Genomic DNA, 25431 nt, shown 5'->3' with positions numbered 1-25431 from the left:
TGTGATCTGTGAAGCTAGGGGTTTTTTATGTTTGTTTGTTTTCTGAGCTTTTGCGCGAAGAGGACAGTGGATGGCCAGTAGTTTGTAGACTTGGTTTTGTTTTTTTTCCCCAAGTATTAAAATAAAACACCAAAGTAATAAAAATAAGTAGCATTTCCATTTGTTTCTTACGGTGTTTTTATTTTTGAAACAGGGGAAAGGGCCTTCTGTTCAATGGAACGTCCTGCTGCTTTATGATTTTATTTTAGTGGGGCTAGCTCTCTCCATCTTGCTGTTTTCCTCTGGTTCTCTTTTAATCTAGCCGCCTTGGGATTTGAGTGAAATTGGTTGGGCCAGTTATGGGGAATTGGCACTATGAACTATATGTGTGCCCTTGGAGAAAACCTGTTTGCTTAGATCTTTATGCCAAATTGGTAACTGACTCACAGTAAGGAACCCTGGTTGGGGAGGACTTCTGAGATTTCATTATGCCACAGACTTGGAGAATTGATTTGGCTCTGACTTCGTCTCCTTTTTGTTTTGTGAAGCTTGATGCTTCAAAACTGAAGTCCCCGCATGTTAGTCTGTGACCCTGTGGACTCTGGATGCTGGCCTCCCTAGCTTCTTGCTGTCCATACTGGGCCCTCAAGGGGTTTATATCTCTGTGGGAGGGTCTCATGCTGAGATGTCCCAAACAGTGTGGCATTTAGTAAGCAGTTATGTGTGGGACAGCTCATTGAGCAGTTTATCATTTTGCTACTTGTAATTTTATGTTCTTTGTATGCACTGTGTGTATGTCCACAGAATTTCCAATCTTTCCAACATAATATTTTAAAATGGGTAACATTGACAAAATTATTGATTTCAGAATTACAGAATTGTTTGTTTTTTATGAGAAAAAGGTAAGTGCTATTATATTACTGGATAATTCTAAGTACTAGAGGTTTTTAAGTATGTACCAGTGTTCATTTAAAACACTTTAATTTAAAATTCATAGGAAGTTGCAAAATACAGTGCAGAGAAGTTATGTGTACCCTTCCCCCAGTTCCTCCATTGTCAGTAGCTTGGAAAATTGTCCCACAGTATCAAAACCAGGGATTGACATTTGTGAAGTCCGTGGAGCTTATTCAGATTTCACCAGTTTAACACACACTTGTGTGTATTTGGTTCTATCATGTGTGTAGATGTGAGTGACCACACAGTCAAGATACAGAACTTTCATCACAAGAATTCCTGCTACTCTTTTATAGCCACACCCTTCCCCTTCACTAACCCCTGGAAACCTTGAATTTATTCTCTATCTCTGTAATTTTATTTTATTTAAACCATTTTTTAGAGATTTCATTGTTAAGATTTTTGTCTGTTTTTAGCTGCAGTGGGTCTCTGTTGTTGCACGGGCTTTCCTCTAGTTGCGATGAGGCGGGGGCTGCTCTCGCGCGCCGCAGGCTTCTCACTGCAGTGGTGTCTCTCGGGAGCAAGGACTCCGGGGCGCTCAGTCTCAGTGGTTGTGCTGCCCGGGCTGAGCTGCTTCCGGGCACGTGGGATCTTCCTAGCCCAGGGATCAAACGCATGTCTCCTGCACTGGCAGGTGGATTCTCTATCATGGAGCCACCAGGGAAGCCCTGTATTTTATTTTTTCTTTTTCAGCTCTGATATATATTTTAGGTACGTGTATTTCCTAATGTGTAATTTTAGCAGTAGAGCTGCAAAGGCAAAAAGGTCATGCTTTTCAAGTAAAATGTAGAGAAGTGCTTATAGAATGTAATCAAGAAAAAGAGGGAAGATGGAGAGGTTAAAAACTTAAGATTTATGATAAAAATTGGCAAGCAAGAAGTAGGTGTTACCAAAATAAAGAAGTACTTCTGGAACTAAAGCCTAGTCTATTAGATTATGATATTTCAAGTATCAAGGAAAATGTGATCTTATGATCTTCCCAGATGTCCAAATAGGAGAAGCTAAGACCAGACTTTTTCTAGCTGCAGATCTTAATGACAGGTTTAAAAGTTGGGGATTTAGAGCCAAGTGCTCTGGGTTGATTTTTCAGAGCAGAAATGATGCTGAGGACCTGCGGTTGCTGGCAGAGTTCCCTCAGTTCCTAACTTCACCTTTGCCCCCAGACGCCTTTCAGGGAGGCTTGTGCGCACCTGACACCCAAGCACCCACAGGCGTTTCCTTTTAATTTGCCAGGTTGCTGCCTCTAAGTGGGGTTAGGGAAAAGCAGAGCAGCTCCAGAAAGAAGATGGGGAGCTCGAGGAAACAGGGACAGTGAAGTGTTGATAATCATTTGAATGGAGTTGGCGGTGGGGGGGAGGGGGCAGGACTTGAGAGTTGTTTTATGCTGTTCAGTTTTGTGTGGTGGACATTTTCCATATTAAAATTTAAACGAGAAAAAGCAAGCAAGAGATTATACTTGAATAAGAAAGTCAGAGCCTTTTGAGGACAGCACATGCCAGGAGCTGACCTTTGAAAGTAAAAACAATCCAGTTTTTTAAAGTGTTAAACATTGTTGGACTTACTCTTCTCATTCAGTCTTTTACACAGGGCCTGCTATGTGCCATGTATGTACCGTTCTAGACAGTGAGTACAGCAGTGAACAAAACAGAAACCGCATTCCCCCCACCTTTTAGAAAGCTTTAAAATTATGTGCAGTAAATACAGCATTGAATATAGAGTATATCGGGTGGTGGTAAGTGCTGTGGAGAAGAGAGACCAGCAGAGACGATGTTGGGGTTCCACTTCTAAGTGTTAAGAAGATGTCACAGAGAAGGTGACCGTTCTGTTCAGACTGAAAGGGAAGCAGGAAGCTGGACGGGTCTCTGGTAGAGGTGAATCACAGGTGCAAAGGCCTGGAGGTGAGTGCAGCTTTTGTGTTTGAGAATAGCAGGAAGGTCAGAGTTGGCTAGACTGTGGTAACTAAGTATCAGTCTCCCAGAGATGTGCATGTGCTCATCCTCAGACCTGTGATGAGAATGTGTTACCTTTTGTGGTAAAGGGACCTTTGCAGGTGTATGTTAAGGATCTTGACATGGAGTGATCTTGGATTATCCAGGTGAGTTCAGTGTAATTGCAAAGCTCCATAGCAGGAGACAGGAGGTCCGCGAGAAGAGGAGATGCTATGTTTCTGGCTTTATGCCGTGTTTCTGGCTTTGAAAACGGAGGAAGGAGCCCCAAGCCAAGGAATGTAGGTGGCCTCTCAAACCTGGAAGAAGTAAAGAAACAGATTGTTGCTTGAAACCTCCAGGAGGAATGCAACCTGGCTGTCAACACTTTTACTTTTTTACTGTTTTGTTTTTTGACTGGGCCATGCATCCTGTGGGGCCTTAGTTCCCTGACCAGGGATTGAACCCCTGCCTCCTGCAGTGGAAGCACGGAGCCCTCATCACTGGACAGCCAGGGAATTTCCCTATTTCCCTAGCACCTTGATTTTAGACTTTTGGCCTCCAGAACTGTCAGAGAATAAATGTGTGTTATTTTAAGCCTTAAGTGTGGTAAGTTGTTAGAAGATCAGTAGAAAACTAATACAGGACTAATACAGTGAGTAGACAGGGCTAAGAGAAGCAGAAAGAAAGAAAGAAAGTGAAGTTGCTCAGTCATGTCCGACTCTTTGTGACTGTTTGTGACCCCATGGACTGTATCCTACCAGGTTCCTCTGTCCATGGGATTTTCCAGGCAAGGGTACTGGAGTGGGTTGCCATTTCCTTCTCCAGGGAAGAGAAGCTGAGATGTTCCCAACTCGAAAGGCACTTAATCTGTGGAACTTGAGTAAAAGGAATTTGAACTTGGGTTCTGAATGAGATGGGAAGCCATTGAAGCGTTTTAATCTGAGGAGTGATAGGTCTGACCTATGTGTTAAAAGGGATCGTTTGGACTGCCAAGTGGAGAATACACTGGGGAACAAGACCTACAGCAAGGAGACCTGTTTGAAGGCTGCCAGGAGCACACAGTGGGGCTTCCCAGGTGGCGCTAGTAGTAAAGAGTCTGCCTGCCAGTGCAGGAGATGCCAGAGTCTCTGGTTCGATCCTTGGGTTGGGAAGATGGCCTGAAGTAAGAAATGGCAACCTGCTTCCATAATCTTGCCTGGAAGATTTAATGGACGGAGGAGCTAGAGTCCATGGGGTTGCAAAGAGTTGGACACAACTGAGCACACATGTGTGCGCACACAGATACACACACACCCCCTTAAGAGCTCATGATGGTTTGGATCAGGACTGGCTGGTTAAAGTGGACAGTCAGGGTTGCTGATGTGTTGGATGTGGGGAGGGAAAGGAGAGTCAACAGCACTCCAGGGTGTTTGGCATGAGCAACCAGGGGTGAGGTTGCCATTCCTGATGGAGGGGAAAGTGGTGGGATGAGCAAAGATCAGTGTTTCGATGTAAAGCTGCAGGTGAGTTCTGGGTTGCACTTAGGACTGAAGATGTAAACCTGGAGGCCGTCAGCACATGGATGGTGTTTAAAGCCAAAAAACAGCTAGCTCACCAGGCACACGAGTGTAGATGGAGGAGGAGATTGGGAGATTGAGCCTGGTATGCCACAGTGATTAGGTGATAAGCAGACTAAGAAGGTAGTACCTGTGAGGTGGGAAGAAAACCCAGCGTGCATAGTTTCTGAACCAAGGAAGAGAATTTTACAGGGAGGTGGAGGTGATCCAGTGTAATGAGTGGTACTGTGAGTCAGCCGAGAGGAGGACTGAAAAGTGTCTCTTGGATTTAGCAGCTGGACATCAGTAGTGCTCTCCCCAGGTAGACTTCGTGCATCCTTGCTTGACTGGAACAATGACGCTTTCCCCTGTCGTGGGCCTCACTGGTAACCTTAATCCAGGCAGAGTTAATAAGCTAGTTTTTGAGCCAAGGGCTTTTTTTTTTTTTTTAATGCTACAATTCATAGTGGTGCTATAAAGCAAAATGCTGGAGACACTTTTATTAGCAAATTCTTGCAGCTGAGGCTCACTCAGTGGGGCTTTTACTGGGCAGGGCCAGGCCAATCTCAGTGTATTAAAGAAAGACCATTAGGCCTTTGGAAAATGCAGACTTGTAAACTTTCTAGATTTAATATAACTTAAGAAATCAAAACAATTAGATTTCCTTTTGGTGAGACTAAAATTTACTTGTGAAAGTTTAACTAGGTCTTTTTTTTTGTTGATTTTTTTTTTTTCCCCTTTCAGGCTTAAAAGAAATTCTTAAAGTCTGTCATTTTTGTTCTCCTTTAAAGAAGAATAAAAAGGCAGCCCTCTCTTTACAGTTTGCTAAAGAAATTGTTGGCATGTTTCTGTGTTTAATACCTAATTGTAAGTACAATCCTGATCCCTTTTTGGAAGTTATTCTCACCTCTAATCTTTTATAAATCCCTCAAAGAGCTTTACTGTTTGTTATCCAGGGTTTAAACTTTATCCTGAATATTAATTTTCTATAAAAGAAGCCCTGTGGTTTGGGGGTTAGTGGTGGGATGATGCACCGAAACATCAACTTTTTATTCTAGGGTTTTCATCCCATAACCCTGTTGTACAGATTTCAGATTGTGTTATTTAAGACTACTTGGCGTTTTCTTTGAAGCTGATTCATATAAAAAAGGTTTTCAGCTCCCAACTTTTATAAGGTCTGACATATTTGAGAGCTCTTGAAAGTCTGTGAAAAGTTTCTCCGTTTTAAAGTGGCTGACCTTTGTACAGTTTAGCACTGGTAGAACCTCATCCAGAATGTTGAGTTTAATTGGGATATTCTAGTTTGCAATCAGTGAGTGCTGAGTTTGGATTCTCCTGAGATGCTGATGATTCACAGGCTCCATCTAACAAAGTGCAGCCTTGTGGCTAATTTTTAAACTCTAGAATTACAAAGATTACCCCCGGCTCAGGGCTAGTCTTGTGATTCAGGCTAACTCTGAAGGCGGAGACTGGAACTTTTCTTTCTAGCTTCCCCAGCCATGGGGAGGTGGCCCCCAATCTGGGCACATCTGTGGGGTGTTACCTACCTGCAAAAGGTGTCAGTTAGGCAGGTTAAGGTGGAAAGTGGATGAGAATCGCTGGCCTTAGTGCCTGTTGTGTGGTGAGCGCCCAGCATGTGTTTTAATCTATTGACCGATAACGCATATCAGCATTCTCTAAGGTGCCTTCTGGAGGGCACTAGGCTTTCGAGACACTCCTTGTTAGAAAAGTTCAGGAGCCAGATATGTTTGAGAAACACAGCTTCTTATATCTCCTTCTTAGAGATAGGCAGCACATGTCAGTGTAGTAAAAGCTCTGAGAAGTTCCCACAGTGGAGAGTCCTGCTTAGTTTTGTTTAAACCAGTGTTCTCCAAACTTGTGTGACTGTGGAATCCTTTTGATTTTTATTTATTTGTTTAATCTAGCTGTGCTGAGTCTTCATTGCGTCACATGGACTTTTCTCTGGTTGTGGAATATGGGCTTCTCTAGCTGCAGTTTGGGGCCTTAGTTGCCCCTTGGCGTGTGGGATCTTAATTTCCTGACCAGGGATTGAACCCATGTCCTCTGCATTGCAAGGCAGATTTTTAACTACTGGACCTCAGGGAAGTCCTGAGAATCCTTTCCTAAAGTTAGAGAGCTGCTAGTCTACTGAATATGCTTTGGCAAGTGCTGTGTAGCATGTAGTGAAATAATGACTTAGTTACTATGAGTCTCTCCTCTGGTAGTTACATTTCATAATTTCTACAAGGTTTTACATTTTATAATTTTTACAAGAAAAAGGGCTGATGTATCCCACATACCAGAGTAAACTGCTCTGTGTTCAGTTTAATTAGCTCTCTGTGCCTTTGAGAAACCATGAGGGTGTCTCTTTGTTCACCCTTATCTTATACTTTATTTAACCCTGAATTCTAGGAGCCTGTGGGAGAAAATACTGTGCTCTGGAGCTATTAGAGTTGTTGCCTACCTTCATTACAGTGGATGTTGGTCTGTCCCTGTCTGTTCTGCCTGATTGACTATTGCTGAGACTCCCTTTGGCACAGACAGATGGACAGACACCACCCAGTGTCATGGACAGGCTCAGCTGTGGACCAGACATGCCAAAAATAAAACCACGGTGTTCTCGCTAGTCAGAACTGGGACTCCAGTGTTATTGAGTCATTATTCCATTCTTTATTGCCTGACCACTTGTGATCAGATGAGGGTTTGTTTCCCCGATGCCCTTATGGCTGAGATGGAGAGGTGTGGGATGACTGTGGTTACGTGGATTTGTAGCAGATGCTGAGGCCATGCCCAGGGTGGGCTGCTTAATGGATCCCTGTCAGCCTGGGAGGAGGGCTCTAGCGCTTTGCCACAGGCTCTCTCCGCAGCCCCATCCTGGTTAGTTTTTTTAAATAATTAAGATATGAAGGCCCATAGACTACATTTTGCAGGTGACTTATGTAAAGGAAAAGTATCATACATATAATGGATGAAAGAATTAAAATGCAAAGATGAAATAAAATGCTGGGAGTGGGTATGTGTGATGAGCTGAGATTTAAAATGAATAAAAAGTTTAGAAAGCTAAGAATTTAAAACATGATAGTGTGAGAGTAAGAAATGGGGGCTTTTTTTTTTCTTTTCTTTATTTACAGTTGGTGTTTAAGAAGACTGAAGATTGATAAATACCAAATTGAGGTTACTGTTGGGGAGAAAAGGATGTGGACTCGGAGAGATACATAGGAGTTTTAAGCTTATTGGTAATATTTGTTAAGCAGGGTGGTGTGTCCATGGGTGTTTTTAATATATAACTTTGTCTGCCTTAAATATTTATTAAAATAAATGGACTCCAGAAGCTCTGAACTATGGGTTCTGCATTGTATCTTTAAGTGAAGTAGCAAATTAGCATCTGATAAAATCCTTCTGTTCATGGCACTTGAAAGTTGTGTATCTGGGATATTGTTTAGTCGCAAGTACCACATTTGAAGAGGGACAATGCAGATGCATAAACATGAGGGTCCGTTTCAGAGGTAATGAATATGGGAGCTAGTTCTGTGACAATTAGTTGAAGGAAATGTGTAGTAGTTTTAGACCAGTGAAGAAATGACTGAGGGGAAACGTGATGGCTGCCCTCGTCACTTAACTGTTAGTATGTCTTTTTTGTTCCTCTTTTCAGATACTATCATCTTCTTTTGTGTTAGATGTTTTTCTAGCATACCATTCTAATTCTCTTGTTTCTTGTACAAGCCATATTTTGGAGTTATTTTCTTAATGGTTGCCCTAGGGGTTACAGTGAGCCTCATAAAACAATCTAGTTTTGACTAATACCAACTTAATTCCGATAGTACAACCAAAGTGCTCCAGAATAACTGTGTCCCCTCTCCTTTCTTTGTGCTATTATTGTGTACAAATTCTATCTTTATAAGCCCATCAGCAGTTTTAGGCTGTGTCTTTCTAATCAGACGGAAGAAAAGGGATGCAAGTAAAGTATATTTATACTGTCTTTTATATTTACCTTTATAGTGATGTTTACTTGGAAAATAAAGTATATTTCCTTTCAGTTTCAGCCTAAAGGCCTGCACTTAGGCAGTCAAAATATGGTATTTAGTATTTCTTGTAGGGCAAATCTACTCCAGATGAATTCTCTTATTTTCTGTTTATTTGGGAATATCTTAATTTCTCCTTTTATTTTTGAAGGATCGTTTTGCTGGATATAGATTTGTTGATTGGCAGTCTCTCTTCAGCAGTTTGAATATGCTGTATGCCACTGCTTTCTGAGTTCCATGATTTCTGAGGAGAAGTATAGAGTACTTTGTGAATGAATCTTTTTTTTGTAGATCCTTTCAAGATTCTGTCTCCAGCTTTCAACAGTTTAACTGTGTCTAGGTGTGAGTCTCTTTGAGTTTATTCTTCATGGTGTTTGCTGAGCTTCTTGGCTATGCAGATGAATGCTTTCCCTCAAATTTGGGGGAATTTTTGGCCTTAATTTCTTCAAGTATCCTTTCTACTCCTTTTTCCTTCCCTATCTGGGACTCCTCTAATGCCTATATTGGTCCACTCAGATGGTGTCTTATAGTTCTCTGAGGCTCTCTTAATTTTGTTAATTTTTTGTTCTTTTTCTTTCTCAGTGTGGAAAATCTTAATTGACCTTAAATTTTCTGATTCTTCTTCTAGCTCAAATCTATTGTTAAGCCCCTTTAGTGATCTTTTTTTTTTTGTTTCAGTTATTATACTTTTCAACTATAAAACTTCTATTTGGCTCTTTAAGAAAATAATTTCTATCTCTTTATCAATATTCTGTACTTTCTGAGACATTGTGCATATATGTTTATTTAGACATGCTTTCCTTTAGTATTTTGAACATATTTATAATGGGGTGTTCCACTCCCCAGGTTTTCCTTTTAAGTCTTTAGATACAGCCTCCTTTTAGCCCTAGTTGGTAGTGCCATGTCGGGCAGCTGCACTGTTAAACAGTAGTCCCTTATTTTTTCTGACAAATGCCCTGGATATAGGACAGAGTTAGATCTCAGTCAGATCAGATGAAGAAGACAAGCCTTCAGAACAGAGCTTTCTAGCAAGCTGCCAGACAGGCCAAAGAGTGACAGTTTTCTGGGGATGGTACTTTTGGAGAGCTGTAAACCCATTTGGCCTCTCTGGGAGTTGCTAGACCTCTGGTTTTTATAGCTACTGTAGTTGGAGGCTGTTGGTTTTCAAGGCTACCATGGAGCTGGAGGACGAGGATGGGATTAATGCAAGTGAAAACAACACAAAGGTTGCTATTCTTATTAAGATTCAGCAGTTTTCCTTGAATAAATGCTCCTCGGAATATTATAAGCTTTTAGTCAATTTCTGGAGCTCTGAAAAAGTTGATTTTTGACAATTTTTGGCAGTATTCTTGTTGCTTCCTTGGAGGAGCAGATTTTCAGCGATCTTCACTCTGTAGTTAGAAAGTTAACCGCCTAGCAGCACTTCATCAAGTGAGGCACCCTTGTGTAAAGAAGAGTCTGCCGGGCACATGCTGTGTGTTCTCTCTCACTGTGTCTCATCTTCTTTCTTCTTATCTGAGTGTTTGATGTTTTGGAGTAGCCCCAAGGGAGTGTTATGGAGTGCAGGTTACTGAGAACCACTGGTCATGACTTTATTAGAAGTGAGGCTCAGCCTTTGGGTGGGCAGCAAGCAGAATGTTTTGCAGACCTCAGATCATGTGGATCTGCTGCGTCAGTGTCTCATTTCACCAGCAGAGTCCATCCTTTACAATCTGCCCAACTTGGTACAGTAAATCTCATGATGAAGAAAATCCATCATTTCCGCAAGTTAGGCTTGGAAGACAAAGCTCTTAACGGCTAAAACAGCCCTTTCCTCTGGATACTGTTGGGATTTGAAATCCAGTCCAGATATAGTGTTCATTTCTCTCTATCAAATCTTATCATCCTAGTTAATAGCTTGCCTTTTCTGTTGAATATTTTTTATTTACACACTTAAAATCTGAGTTTTCACTCATAAAATGAATTTGAATTTCTCACATGACCAGAAGTTTGGGTTATGGATATTAATTTTATCACAGCTTTTTACTTCAGAGGTCATCAGTGTCTAGCTCTATAAGATGGAAATACAAGTACCTATTAGTAAAAAGCAGAGATTCTGTTCTGAAAAGCTGTGTGTGATTTTGTATCTGTTAACATGTTGGTGTATATTTTTTGTCTTTTACATGCTTGTGTATTTTTCTCTGTATATCTTGTATTTACATGTGTATGTATAAAATAATTTAACCAGATAGTCTAAAATGTGGCATTAGGTTGGTAGTACAGTAATTTTGAAATCTTGAAAGATAAAACTGGAAACATTTGCTTGTATTTTTTTCGCCTTGGAGGATTTTGTTAATGAGACATTTTATACTGCCATAAACCCAGGGCAGTGATAAAGAAAGGTGTTGATTGATTTTTGGATGATAGGGGATGTCTCTAATTGCAGAACTTGACGTTTGTGTCACTTGGGCTGTTGTAGGTGAGCAAGACATGGAAGGTGATTGCGGAGGACGAGGTGCTGTGGTACAGGCTGTGCCAGCAGGAAGGCCACCTCCCCGAGAGCAGCATCTCCGATTATTCTTGCTGGAAGCTCGTCTTCCAAGAGTGCCGAGCCAAGGAGCACATGTTGAGAACCAACTGGAAGGTAGGCAGTGGCCAGTACCATTACCTGCAGGGGAATTGCCTCCAGGGACCCAGGAATCCAAGCCCGGGATTAAACCCTGAGTCCCTCCAGTTTCAGCCTGAGGTTCACTGCTGAAAGCAGAGAGAAGGGTATGGTGAGTGCGTGTCCCTGCAGCTGACAGTGACTTGTTGACCATTAGAGTATCTGTGCTCATTTCTAGCCACCTATTTGGGAGCATCCTTTGTCCTCCAGGAGAGGAGGTGAGCTTGAGGTGCCAGAAACCTCCCTCTGATGGTTGGGGTGTTTGGAGTGGTGTTCCATGCAGCCCCCTTTCACTGTTCCCTCTTCCCTGGATGGACCAAGAAAGCATCACCTGAATACAAAAGAGGGGCTGAAAGTGCTCTTTCCAGTCAATGTAAGAGGGAGATTACTAAGCGTCTCTAAGTACTGTCTTCCCTTCCCTCACATAACCTATTGGCTTGCTTCCATAACATTTATCACTTCAAAATCTCTACAGAAATATTAGGTCACAGCTGCGCATTTGCCCAGTGAAGTGTTTCTGTAGAAATCATGTCAGGAGCAGTGTTAAACGTGGAGCTGTCCGAGGCATGAGGAGACGCTGGCCTGGTGGCCGTTTCTTCCCCCTTGGGGGCTGGGTGTTCAGGTGGAGGGAAGGGACAGAACTGGATTCTCTGTTCCCCTCCTGTAAAAGTCAGTCCTGATAAACTTTGAGATGAACAAGCTTTTGCTCATTACTGATGGTGCCCATGTGCACGTCTGCCACCAGTCACCTCACAACCTGATTAGTGACCGTATTCTAGATCTGGGCAGTGTCACAGTTCCTAGCAAAGTCAATAAGAGCAGTGTTCCTTTAACTTGGCGCTTCTCAGCCCTGGCGCTGGCACCATCTGGGGCGAGATCCTTTTTAGTGAGGGTTGTCCTGGGTGTTGCAGGATCTTCTGCTTCTGTGGCATCTCCAGCCTCTCCCCAGTACAGGCCAGAAACCATTCCCTTCCTTCCCCCAGCATCACCCCTGGTTGAGAGCCACCCTTCCAAAGAGAAGTAGCACAGCTGTCCTTAGACCACAGAGACACTTCCACTAAATAAAAGTCCCGCTGCCCTGCCATGTGCATCCAGACCAGGTGGAGGCCTCCTCTTCCCCTTTTGCTTGGTTTGGTCTGTGTGAAGGACATAAGTGAGAGCAAACCTGCTGAGACAGGCTGGAGATAGGAAAGCCAAGGGTCTAACCCTGGCAGGAGTAGCCATAATTTAAGGAACGCTTGAGAGGAGGGTGTTCTGTCCAGGAAGGAGGGATGCTTTTGAGAGTTGTGAGCACAAGAGCTGGAGATACTCCAGATACCATGGCTGAAGTTCATAAATGTCAGATCCTAAGGGAGAACACAGCAGCTGAGTTCTTTGTTTGCTCCAGAGACAATGGGCACTTATCAGGTGCAGTTGGTAACCTGGCAGACTCCACCTGCCAGTGTAGGAGATGCAAGAGACACAGATTCAATTCCTGGGTTGGAAAGATCCCCTGGAGAAGGAAATGAAAACCCCCTCCAATCTTCCTGTCTGGAGAATTCCATGGATAGAGGAGCCTGGTGGGCTACAGTCCATGGGGTCGCAAAAGAGTCGGACACAGCTGAGCACACACACCTACATACACCAGAGCCAATGAGGGAGGGAAGCAGGTATGCCCTCCTCATCCAGGCTGGAGGGGGCAGAGGTGAAGGTGTGTAACGACCTGCCTCATAGCATCTGGAACTTAATGCCTGTGTACAGATTGCATGCAGTTTAACTGAACATCTGTTCATTGTTTTCTCTAAGGAGCACAAAGCCATGTGTTTGGTAAGTGCGCAATAAGAGGTTGTTGCTTGAGTGAACTGGAGTCAGACTGGAGGGAGGCTTCTCTTTGAAGCATCCTGGGCCCGCATCCTGCGCTGTTACCTATAAGGACTGCAGAGGTCAAGTGTCAAGTGACGTCTCTTGCATTAACAGTAGTGATTCTGGAATGAAAGGAATTCTTATGAAGACATGAAAGGTAGCAGAGAGCAGGATGCCTTCTCTGCGGGTGCCTCTGCTTTCGCATCTCTAATGTGGAGCTGAGAGTAGCTGCGCTCTCCAGGCTGCAGTAAAGAGGACTGTCTAGTGGTACCTGACGCTCCTCCCACAGGACGTGGCCCGTGTCTGCGGCTCAGTTAGCCTTGACTTAGGCACACGGACGCTGTGGTTTGGTGCTGTCCCTGGTCATCCTCTGGATGGGTCGGGGAGGTGATTTGGTCTGACATCTCCTAGGTCAGTGTCTGGGGAAGCTCAGAAGGGACCCCAGGGTTCTCAGTACTTCACACAGAGGGTGACCTGCACAAACTGACCTGGACTTCAGAGCAAGGGTGAAACGGTGTTCCTTTCCCTGATGTTTGCACACACTTGTTTCACGGTGGCTGCTAGGGTCTCTTAATCCAGAATACCAGTGTGGGGCTGGAGCCCAGGACGAAGAGGAAGCCACGTGACAGAACTCCGTGGAGGCCGTGAGGGCACAGGCCCTCTCCTTGGCTTTCCCTGCCTGGTCTCTCGCTTGCTGCTCTTGTCACTTTGGCCGGGGCGCCTGCACGATGGCTCTGCGGCCCCTCCCGTGCCTCCACCAGCAGGACAGCCCCTCCCGGACGCGTCCAGTGGGATCCCTCGGCCTGGACTCAGGCCTCGAGTTCAGCGCGATGCCGAGCGGGTCATCTCGCACAGCGTCTGGAGCTCAGCTGCTTAATAAATGTCGGTTTTAGTGGAATGGATGTCATCATCTGTCTCCTAATAATAATATAGATAGTAATAGTAGCTACCATCTATTGGAAACTTGTGTGCAAAGAACTGTCCTTGGCACTTATACTATTTCTGATCCATATGCTGGTACAGCAAAGGTGAAGTTATGGATGGCTTGGTATTCTTTTTTTTTTTTTTAGTATTGTTGACTTAAAATATTGTGTTTCAGGTGTATAGGAAAGTGATTCAGTTATGTATTTATATTTTTTGATGGCTTGATATTCTTGAATACCTTTATGCATGCTTGCTTTTTGGCTTAACTGTCCCACCCTTCCCAATATCCCACATGTAAATACTTTCTATACCTCCAGATTCCCTTTATTTTAAAAATAATTATTTGTGTATATTTTGAATCAATAAATAATCATGATACAATAAATCAAAAGTCATCAAAGGGCATATATTGGAAAATATATCTTCCTCTTGCCTCTCTTCACCTACATCAGGAGCTACTGTGTTATGGGTTTTAGGGTTTCCTTTATATACCATTTCCATGAACCTCTGACCTCAATCAGAAATAATCTCTTCTCTCCCCCCCCCCACCCTGATTTTTATTTTGTTGTATATATGTTTTAATTTTATTCTGAGGGCGCTTACAGGAGCTGTTACCAGGTAAAATAGCATTAACTATGTCCTCTCCACCAAACTAAACTTTTTACATACACTTTATGCACTTCTTCACCGGCAGCCTCTGCAGAGTGAAGTCGTTTGCTCCTGTAATCCCCTGGCGGGAGGGGGGGTCAGTGTCTCACAGTCCGGCTGCACTCAGTGTGTGCGGGCTCGTAAGTGCTAGGAGCTTAACATACTGGTTGTCGTCTGTGTCCTTTTGCGTCTCTAACTGTGGACACAGGCCCTGCTGTAGATAACCCACCCTGGAATATAGGTGAGAGCGCAATGCTTTGTCTCCCTGCCATCCCGAGAGCAGTATAAACCGCACCCCTTTTCTCACGCAGAATCGCAAAGGCGCGGTGAGTGAGCTGGAACACATTCCCGACGCAGTTTTATGTGATGTGCACTCTCACGATGGCGTTGTCATTGCTGGGTAAGCGAAAACAGTTTTCCATTTAATACTCTTCATCCTGAGGTCTTTCACTTCTCACAGACCACCCTCTGCGTCTCAGCCACCGCATTCTACCTCTGGGAGCGCGTGCCTTCCCACTCACAGCCCGTATGGAGACAAGACGGAGCCCCTGACTGCATCCTCCAGTAGTCAAGGGTTCTGAAGCGAGTGGGGTGGGGTGGCTCTGTAATCCATTTGTCTCATATCTTTTGAGCTTTTAAATGACTCTTGTGGCATGTTACTATGTTAGATTTTCATTAAGGCCAACAGTTTGTTCTTTATGAAGACATAAAAAACTCAAGCAAGAATAATAAGTGTTGGCAGAATCAGGTCCTATCCTTGATTTCTCATTCTGAAGCTTTCATTATGAGGAAGGGCTGTGGCCACACAGGTAATCTTCCTTCCCTACCACACAGTTCATATTTGCAGTTAACTTGTCCTGAAATAGGCGTTTTATTATGTATCTGTCTCCATTGATGAGAAATTTAATTTTAGCTTCTGTGAATTTGGCTTCTATTCCAAAAACCACTTTCATGAATTCTTCATGTTTTATCAGAGACATGGTTTTATGTGTTTCTTTAACATATACTAAGGTGGTAATTTTCTTTTTGAATTAACAATATGTCTTGAACTAGAGTCTCACATTGTGTACCTAATGCTGTAGAGACCAGGACACTTAAACTTCTGGGTCTGAATTGACTCTGAAGTGAGCCGCCCAAAAGAGGTTTCTCCTGGTTGGACAAACAGAAGGAAACCTTGGACTTAACAACATAGTCATAGGAGAGCCTTTTCCTTTTAAAGAAAACTCCAGAAGCATTGCTTGAAGAGTATTGTTTGAATTGAAATTTCAAAGAGTCAGATTATTTTAATATTTTGTGCTTTCATAGTACCTTTGTAAAAGTATTTTGCTTTAAACAAGTTATGCCTTAGGAGCAACACTTTCCTTTATCTTGTGTTTTCCTGACCGTGATTTTGAAGTTAATGCCCTTCTTGGGAGTGCCATAAAACTGTTACTTTTAGAAAAATTGATGGACTAGAAATCTAGAATTCTGTCCATCCAGTTATCAGTGTGGTGCTAGGCTTCTGCCCCCATCAGTCAGGTGTGGGCCTGAGAGCTCATGCCAGGTACGGTCCTCTTCACCTGCTAATGCTGAAACTCCTTAGTAAACCCCCAGAGGGACTGGGATCGTTCTAGTTACAGGGGTCTTCTGGTCAGAGGACTTTGAGAACAGACTGTTGAGATTGAACTGAAAGTCATAAAAGGAATTGAAATAAGGAAGATGACTCTGGAAAGCCAATTATGAATTTCTTATCTGGACGAGGACCTTACAAGAGGCAGCCTGGCCATGAGTCCAGATCCCAGTCCTTCTTTTCCTGCCTCTCCGTTCCCCCGAGGCCTGCTCAGCGTCACGGATTATGCCAGCACAAAGCACAGTGATGGCAGAGTTTCGTGGATCGATAAGATGAAACTTGATCCGTGGGTCAGAGAGGCTCCTCACAGCCCCTCTTTCTAAGAGAACCTTATGTTGATGGCCTAGCCTCAGATACTTCAGTCTTGCTTGTATATACAGCATCTTGTGTTTATCATTAAAATTTTATCTGGTGGTTACGATGCTTGTTTTCTGGGTCAGATCTTGAATCCCTTTTCATTTGAGAACAGTGGTGTTTGCGGTTACCTCATTCTCAATCAATGTTGTATTCACCAGGCTTTCTGCAGTTATGTATCTCCAAGGAGCTTCTTAAAGAGACAGTGGCCACCCCACCATTTCTTTCTCATTTACTTCTCTTGCATTTTTCCTATTTTTCTTCTTCCTTTCCTTCTCCTCTATTTTTTATGCAAGTGGAATCTGTTCAGAGGCTTAGTTTTATATATCTGCAGGTAACCTATGTTCCATGTTTGCATTTAAACCTGTTAATTCTATAATTGAAGATTCTGTTGCAGAATCTTTTCCCAGCTTCTTCTCAGTTTTTCAGTCCTCTGTGTAGGTGTTCCTGGTTTGGAGTTGGATTGCTTAGACTTAGACTGATGCATGTTACACATAAAGGTAGAGTTAACCCAGTCTTGGTTCTGCCTTAGTCTTCTTTTCATGCAGAGCCAGGGTACCCATCAAATGCTTATTTGCTCATCAATTCTGAGACACTCAAGTTCCTGTCAAGTGAACAGGACGTGGATGTCTCTCACCTGAGGCTTGTTTTCCACCAGAGGAAACAGACATTATTCTCAAAGCTTTTGATCTTTCCCTCTTGTCGATGAGTGTTTGTTTCCCTTCCTATCTTGTGGATGATAATTCTCAATTACCTTTTCCTGATGCTTGGAGCCCTTTGAAATTTGTTTCCAACCTTCCTTTTTCCTCATTACTCTTCCCAGGGTACCTTTGGTTTTTCTCCCCCCATACTGTCCTAGTTACCTCTGCCCATGTCTTTTTAAACTTGAGATGCAATTTACATACCATAAAATTCACCCTTTTAATTGTGTAAGTCAGTGATTTTTCCTACATTCACAAGGCTGTATAACTGTCCACCATTATCTAATTCTTGAACATTTTCGTCGCCTCCAGAAGAAACCCTGTCTCCATTTTTTCTGGCCCAGCTCAAGCCTTGCTGCCGCCTGCAGCTTCCATGGCACACAGGCCTGTTGGCTCTCCCTGCCTCCAGGCCAGCATCTCCCCTTCTCATGCCTCCCAGGGAAGCGATTGCCTGCAGCTCATGGGGCAGCTAACCACATGGCTTTGAGGCTTCACCGAAGCATTTTTGTCTTATGTTGTTATTTTATTTTTAAACTTTATAGTCATGTAAATTCCCAGTTAATTTGTAAGCATCTTTTAAAAGTAGAAGTGTTATATAATATTTCATTAAGCTCCCTGTAGTACTAATACATTTTTTTAATCTGAAGAAGAATGTTAACACTTAATAGATTCCCTTCCGCCGATCTGTATGCTACATGTTACATGAGAAACTGGAGGAATTCCTGATTTCTTTTGTCTGTTCTGATTTCCTAGTTCTTTTCAACTTAAGGTTCTGCACTTCCACAGCAGGGAAGCTGGGTTTGATCCCTGGTCAGGGAGCTAGGATCCCACATGCTGCATGGTGTGGCCAAAGGAAAAAAAATTATCTTAAAATGCCTTCAATAATCCTCAAGTTCTTTCCCATTTAACTTTTTGCCTTGAAGTCTCTAAACCGTCCCTCAAACCCACTCTCCTGAGGGTACCTTCCCGTTCTCAGTCAGCACCATAAATAACACGAGCCGGATCTCGTTGACTGTGCTCCTCTTAAAATGGTGGGGCCTGTGTGTGAAGAGTGTGTAACCGCAGAGTCGAAAGAACACCCGTCCCAGCACCCAGGAGGCTTTGGGGCAGGCATGCACAGAAGGAAGAGCCCCTCACTCGCTGTGCTCCCCGAGCCGCCTTGCTGCACCTTTGACTCACAGACCTCTGCTCGGGTCCCCCCTCACACCTCTGTGGTGTCGTGTGGCCACCCGGCAGCGTGTGCAGCATCCCAGAAGATATCAGAAACAGTTTTTTCTGTGCTGTTGGAAGCCCCTGCGACTGTGACAAAGTGCGTGATTCAAACACAGCTTGTGCTTAGACTTGTTTTTGCTTGCTGAGATTTCCCATTTCTTTAACCTGAGAGTAGCTTGTGCTGAGAAGCCACTGGGCTGTGTACGTAAGCCGCCTTTCTCTTTCTGTCAGAGCTGACCCTCTGTCTGCATTTCCTCTGTGATCTGGTAGCGTTCCTGAAATGCGCTGAGGTTTAGTGTGTGCCGTCCTTGGACTTAGAAGGAGATGTTACCTAGAAAGTTGGTTGATAATAAGTGGTTAGGAAGCATGGTGGTTGTTTCCTTCTTTTTCTTTGTTTATGGTGAGAGCTCGAGAATTGTAGAATGTCTCTCAAATGACACGTTTATCATTGAGGGAAAAGACCAAAGGGACGAGGCTGTGACAGCGTCCCCGTCCTATGTTGTGTTGTGAGACCTAGACAGTCCTGTTTCTCCACAGTCATACTGAGAGTTACGGGTGTTGAAAACAGATGACATCATGACTTCAGAAAGGTCACATTATAACCTGAGATGCAGGGCTAGGTATACTTTGCCAGCAATATGTTTGCTTTACTGCCATCTAGTGAAGGAGAGCATCTCAGGTAAAACTTGGAGGAGAAAGTCAGCCAGGGGGCTCACTGGAGGCCTTGTGCCGGCCATTAAGCTATTAGCTCACCAAAAGCTTTTATCAGATGCCCAGGAGTATGCCGTGGTGTGTTTTGCAATAAACTCCCTCCTCACTGTTACTTAAGATTCATAAGTCTGAAGCGTTTCAGTTTGCATGGGAAAGCACACTTTTCTATTCACATTAGAGGACCATTTCCCCCCCTTTCGGTTTAAAAAGTATCAAGTCCTCTTTTTGTGTCAAGGTTTTTCTCAGTACTCCTAAATGCTCCCCCCACCCCTCTTCCGTTCTCTGCTATGGTGATCTGCCTTTTTAAGGTACGCTTCCTGTCTGTACTGAAAAGATTGGTGACTGTGTGTCTGTGTTTCTCTTCACCCCCACGTATGGTTGGAGGGAAATCTCTATCATTGAATGTCACCAAGTATTAGCTGTCATCTTTCCCTAAGAAGTTCTCTGTTGTCCCATTTGGTCTACATTGATTTTCCCCATCTCCGTTCCCTTTTGAGGCAAGTAAGACACAGAGCAAAACTGCCTACGTGTCTCTAGCAGCAGAAGTGACCTCTGGCTGTTGTTCTGGCTTTTATTATGACTAAAACTCTGTCCACACGACCTGGATAGTCAAGAGGGTTGCCAGTCTTCTGTGGACATGAAGTAGCATTTTGAGCTTCTAATCTATGTATGTTAGATTGGGTGTCTGAATCTCTGGGTTCACTTTGCCTGTTGACACTTTTCTTGGAATGTTGTTATTGTTTATAGCTAAGAACTGTTGAAAATAATACTTCAGACATAGGCATGTGTCTAAGGTAATCTTGAAATGTCTTGCTTTTAGCCATTTTTCCACCGCTTTTCCCAATAATTAAAAATTAGTATTGACCACAAACCATGCCAAAATATGGCTTTGATCTGAAGTAGTGTGTATTTGCCCTGAATTCTAAAATCTAAAACACTTTCTGTTCAGGAGCTGAAGACCTCAAGGTGATGTTTCTAATATTCTGCTAGCTTCATGTGAATGTATAAAACTAGATAATATAATACCTAGGATTACTTTGAGGCTCTTGAGATGATAGCAGATGCCTTGTAAATACAGATTGGTGATTAAAATAGCCGTAGATAAATGTCACCCTGTATGTACACTTATCTAAGGACTTGCTTTATCTTTCCCCCTTTAAAAAAAAAACAACTTTTTTTTCTCTTGACAGTTTTCCTTTCAGCCTTGTGTTATATAGATTTTGTGCTGCTGCTGCTTATTATGATGTTGGACTATTTCCCATAAGGAATCCAATCATTACCCGTTAGGGACCTCTTCTTAAAAATACTTTTTATTTATTTATTTTCTGCTGTGAGGTGTACATGCTCTTCTGGTAAATAAGTCTGAGGTAAGATACTGATAAGAGGCCAGAGGAGAGCTTCACATTTATTATATCCTTAATGAAGGAGCTCTAGAATATCCTTAATAAATACTGGTGAACTCATGGCTGCATTTATCCATCTCGGGTTCTCCAAGGAATAATGGGAAGGGCCACAGCTACAATAACTCTGCATAATCATCATTGACTCTCACTCTATTGATTGTGATTAACCAAGATGTATGGAAAACAGTTTTAAGTGTGTAGTGCATGGATCTCATAAGGTCCATTAAGATGTTCATTATTTCTCAATTGATGCATCTTAAGCTGCACTTGATGTTTGCAGCAGTGCATTTCCACAGAAAGACTGCACTGTGGGATTGAGTTCATTTTGTTAATTGCATAATAACAACACAGTTGTGTTTCATAGAAAACAGTAAATACTCTTGCTTTCATTGATTTGTAATCTTTGGTATTACTGAAGAAAGTATGGAGTATGTGACTAGTTCCTAAAACCTCTGCATGTTAAGGGCATAAACCTTTCTTGAAATGCGGGCACTGCACTTGTAGGGGCCTCGGCCTAATTGCGTTGTAGTATTTAAACCACTTTCATCTTCTAAGTTTAAGTCAGATTTGTGGGCATGTACTAAGCACAGAGGAACACTACAGACCCATTCCTTGCTCGGGGGAGGGGTGCAGCTCCCTTGCTCACAGGCCGAAGTGATACAGTCAACAGTGGTTACAGGCCAGTGTGAGAGAGAGCAGGATAGGGGAAGAATAGGCGCCGTGACACACGGGAGAGGCACCAGGGTGGGCTCCGAGCCAGGCAGGTTTCTCCTGAGAAGTGACTCCTCAACTGAGTCTGGAAGGGACAGCGAGTTGTCGTCCAGGCAGAGTGTAGTGTGGAGGAAGGATGCTCATGACTTACACACATGCTGCCCCTGCTCACTCCCACACCAGCGATGGACTTGGGAAGTCCATTACAGTGAGCTGGGCGCAATACAGCTTCAGAATCCTTCTCAGCACAGGGCCGTAGGCAGCCACCACTGATTTTTTGGATCTGACACACAGGTGAAACCATTCGCTTTCCTGGCCTGAGGCCCCCATAATTAGGCTCCTTTTGGCTGCCATGAGTACTTGATCAGAAGGGACTTGTGACTTAGTTTGCAGGTGGCTGTTTGAGCATGATCCTGTAGAGGGTGGTTTTTTAAAACCTTTTTTTTGTTTTTTATGTGGACCCGTTTTAAAGTGTTTATTGAATTTGTAACAGTATTTCTCCTGTTTTATGGTTTGGTTTTTTTGGCTGTGAGCAGGCACGTGGGATCTTAGTCCCTCAACCAGGAATCGAACCCACACCCCGTGTATTGCAAAACTTAGTCTCAACCACTGGACTGCCCACGAAATCCCGAGAGTGAAGTTTAACCATTCCACGTGTGGGAGGCACCTTTGCATCTGCCTAGTCCCATGCCCCTTGCCAGCATATGGAGCTTTTTCATCGTTGGCTTCTTGCCTTCCAGTTGAGCTGTAGTGGTAGAACTGATGAGTTAGGGTCAGGGGCAGTGTCCTGCAAGCCTGAGTCAAGAGTATTGAAAAGGATAAATTCCTTATATTGCACTCAAATGGGAATGGTTCTTAAAAGCCATATTTGTTTCCGAGACACTGTCATTGGAGAAGGCAGTGACTTGTTGGCTAAAGCAGTGGTCAGAGAAAAGCCTGGGGACCCAGACTGATCCCAGCTGTGCCACTAAAATGTTTCTTGTGACCTTGCCTGGGTCACTTAACCTTACGCCCAGATTCTTAAATGAAAACAATGCCCCTGGTTGTGATGAAGAACCTTGAAAAAATTGTTTTCAGCAAATTAGCACTGGCACCTGGAAGCAAAATGGAACCATCCCCTCTCCCGCTTGGCTACTTAAGACAGGAAAAAAGGTTAAAGGTGGTTTTTAGCTGTACAACATTTCTCCATTTTTCTTCAGGTCTCTTGGTCCAAATAAGTAGTCCGCTTATTGGAAATGTACTAGTTAATGAAAGCTCTTCGGTGGTAAATCATTTGAAATTGGCAATTGCTCTGGCGTGCCAAGCTTGAAAGAGGCTCTCTTCCCATTCTTTCAACAAAAAAATCAGCTGTGGTCTCTGACCTGTTTATTTGGAGGTAAACTCAACCTTGCCAAGCAGGAGAAAGACTGGGAAAAGCATACAGCTTCACTGATGCGTGCCGTGGGCTGGGGCAGCCTTCCTTGTTTGGAAAAGGCTTCTTTCTTCCTTAGTGTTTCGTTAGTGTTCTTACATCAGCTAATACATTAGTTGCCGTTGTACTTCGCACAGGCACTAATTAGAGAACCATCAACACTGGGGTCCAGAGGCTCCCTAACAATGCAACTGTCATAGTGGTGTCTTAATTGGTTGAGTGTAATTGTCATTAGGCAGCCATAAAGACATCTGGAGCTTTGGAGAAAAATCAACCCTTACCCCTTCCGTCTCTGTCCTTGCTTCTCCTGGCCAGTGTTGGGGAGCACTTTGAAACTGCAGCGAGAGCCTGGTCCAGGTCCCTCTGCCCCAGCCAGTGTTTCATCCTCAGGAAAACGTCCGCTTCTGTAGCACGAGTTCATGAACATGGTGTCCGAGCGCCGCTGCTGTGGTTGCTTTCATGTGGTGCAGTCTAGAGCCTGTTGCTGAGTCATCACGTAGTAGCTGCTGAAGCAGGGTATTTATTCTCCGTTCCCATCACAAAGGAGCACCAAGTCTTTTGTATTTGCCTCGTGAGTCTTTTTGCAGCAAAACATTTATGCTGTTATCATGCTCTTTGGCTGTGAAGAATGGAGTTGACTTAGAATGGGTATCTACAGAAAGTTTTATGTTTACCAAAATAACGTAACTTATTCTATGTTTTGTAGAGAGGTTTTAATCAGTCTGGAAGAAGTCTAATGCATCTTGATGTGTGTGTTCTGGGTGTCTCACTGACCATTAGCACTGGAAGTGGGACAGCGGAGAGAAGGCGGTGCCTCTCAGACCAGTTGGGCTGTTCCCTGGGGACCCCTTCTCTCAGCTGTGTGTAAGGCGCTGTGATGGAGGCTGTGGCGCTGTGGTAGGGCCTTCACGGTCAAGTTGAGGAGACATGGGACGTAGCAGTGAACACAGTTTCTTCAGATTCAGGGGCACAGTAGTGGAGGCAGAGAGGTGTCATGGAGGAGGGGGGCCTGGGCTAGACCTTTATACGTTATTAGGCTTGAGCGAGGGCTTCCCTGGTAGGTCAGCTGATAAAGAATCCTCTTGCAATGCAGAAGACCTGGGTTCAATCCCTGGTTTGGGAAGATCCCCTGGAGGAGGAAATGGCAACCCACACCAGTATTCTTGCCTGGACAATCCCATGGACAGAGGAGTCTGGCGGGCTGCAGCCACGGGGTCGCAGAGTCGGACCTGACAGCGACTAAGCACAGCACAGCACAGGCTTGAGGGAGGTGGGTGGTTCTCCATCTGGGTAGCTCGTTGGGTCCCGCCCCCAGAGGATGAAATGTCACTGATCTGGTGCACCCTTGGTATTGGGAGTTTAAATGCATCCCAGGGGATTCTGATATGTAGCCAAGGTTGGCCCACCTGGCTGGGTCATGAGGAGGGAAGGGGCTCCAGAAAGGTGGGTAATCGGGAGCCGAGGTGCAGAGGCACCGTGCTGTGGAAGGCAGTGACCGACCATCCTGGCCACAGACCGGTTCCTGCTAAGGAAGAGGAGAAAACGAGGCTGGGAGAGGAGTGAGGCAAGGTAGTGGAGGGTTCTCAGGGCCTGGCTGACAGTTAAAGCTTCATTCAGTGTGGTGGTAAGGCCTCAGGATTTACAAAGAGCTCCCTAGTGTCAAGCGCTATTTTAGTTCAACTCTTCTGATCACTGGATCAACAGCGGGGAGCAGGACCCCCGCTTAGAAGCTCATGGGTTCATAGGGGAGATGAACAGTCAGATGCCTGCACACACAGCTGCCACCAGAGGAGAGTCCACGCTGCTGTCCGGGAAGATGGTAGCACCCATGGTCTGGTGTGGAGGGTGGAGGAGAAAGGGAGAGAGAGCCACGTAGTCAGGTATTTTTGAGGGCTTGGCTAGGGCAGGGTGGCCGAAGGGGGGTGAGGCTCGGGAGTGGGGAGGCTGTCGTGGGGCGGCTGGGGGGTGAGGGGTGGGCCAGGCCCAGAGGCAGCCCGGGAGCGAGGAGAGCAGGAAGGGTGTGGACTGCACGTGTAGTAAGTAGTGTGGTGATGTGTGCGTGGTGGCACAAGGGCGTTGAGGAGCCCCCCCAGTTTTGCGCTGGTGACCTGGGACAAGTTCTGTCTCTGACAAAATGAAGAACTTGGAACAAGCCAGTTTGGTCGTGGGCCAAGGTTTTTTGAGGAGAGCACGTGTTTAATTTTAGGTGAGTGAGTTGCAGCATGAAGGGGACAACTTCTTGGAAGAAAAGGCAGTCAGGAGCCTTTCCCATATTAATGGATGCTCCTCTTTCTGCAGCCTCTGCCCGCCGTCTCTCCTCTTCCCCCAAAAGAGAGAGGCAGACTGTATTTCATGGCTCACGGTTGTGGGGTGCAGCAGGTTTCAGGTTTGGATTTGGTTGCCGTTGCTTTACCTTGGAACTCCTTGTGTAAAGGGAACTTGCAAATGATGGGTTTCAAGCCCCCCATATCTTGCCCTCTTATCGCCTCAGGGGGCACCGCAGAGGCCTGAGGATGAGTGGTGTGCTCTCATATGCAGGTCACAAGCAGCAGAATGACAGAGATGGACAGAAAGGAAATACATTTTCCTGGTTTGTGTAGTTCTTTCTCTCAAAGCTCCCGAGTCCCCTCTGTCTGTCACTTCTCTCTATTTCTGAATGATGTCGCCATCCTTCTCGGCCGCCTTTTCTGAATTGGCCAGTCCCTTTCACATGATTTAACCTCAAGAATGTAAGCGTACACAGCCTAGAAATTCTATACACGTTGTCTCTGAGTGTGTCTGTTGCTAAGCAAGTGGCCTTATTCCAGGGAACGGTGCAGTCATCCTTAGGGTGTCAGTGAGCT

General features: G+C 44.4%; 1 protein-coding gene across 1 annotated transcript in view; it reads left to right on the top strand.

Annotated features, from left to right (window-relative positions):
- Window positions 1-25431, top strand: part of FBXW8 (F-box and WD repeat domain containing 8) — a 110982-nt gene that overhangs the window by 19729 nt on the left and 65822 nt on the right. The window contains exons 3-4 of the mRNA XM_070475308.1: window positions 10877-11041; window positions 14788-14876. Of these exons, the coding sequence (XP_070331409.1) occupies window positions 10877-11041; window positions 14788-14876 (254 nt within the window). The remainder of the gene's footprint in view (window positions 1-10876; window positions 11042-14787; window positions 14877-25431) is intronic.

This window comes from Odocoileus virginianus, chromosome 12 (genome assembly GCF_023699985.2).
Source record: "Odocoileus virginianus isolate 20LAN1187 ecotype Illinois chromosome 12, Ovbor_1.2, whole genome shotgun sequence".
Taxonomy (NCBI): Eukaryota; Metazoa; Chordata; class Mammalia; order Artiodactyla; family Cervidae; genus Odocoileus; species Odocoileus virginianus.
This window is presented reverse-complemented; position numbering and strand designations above follow the sequence as displayed.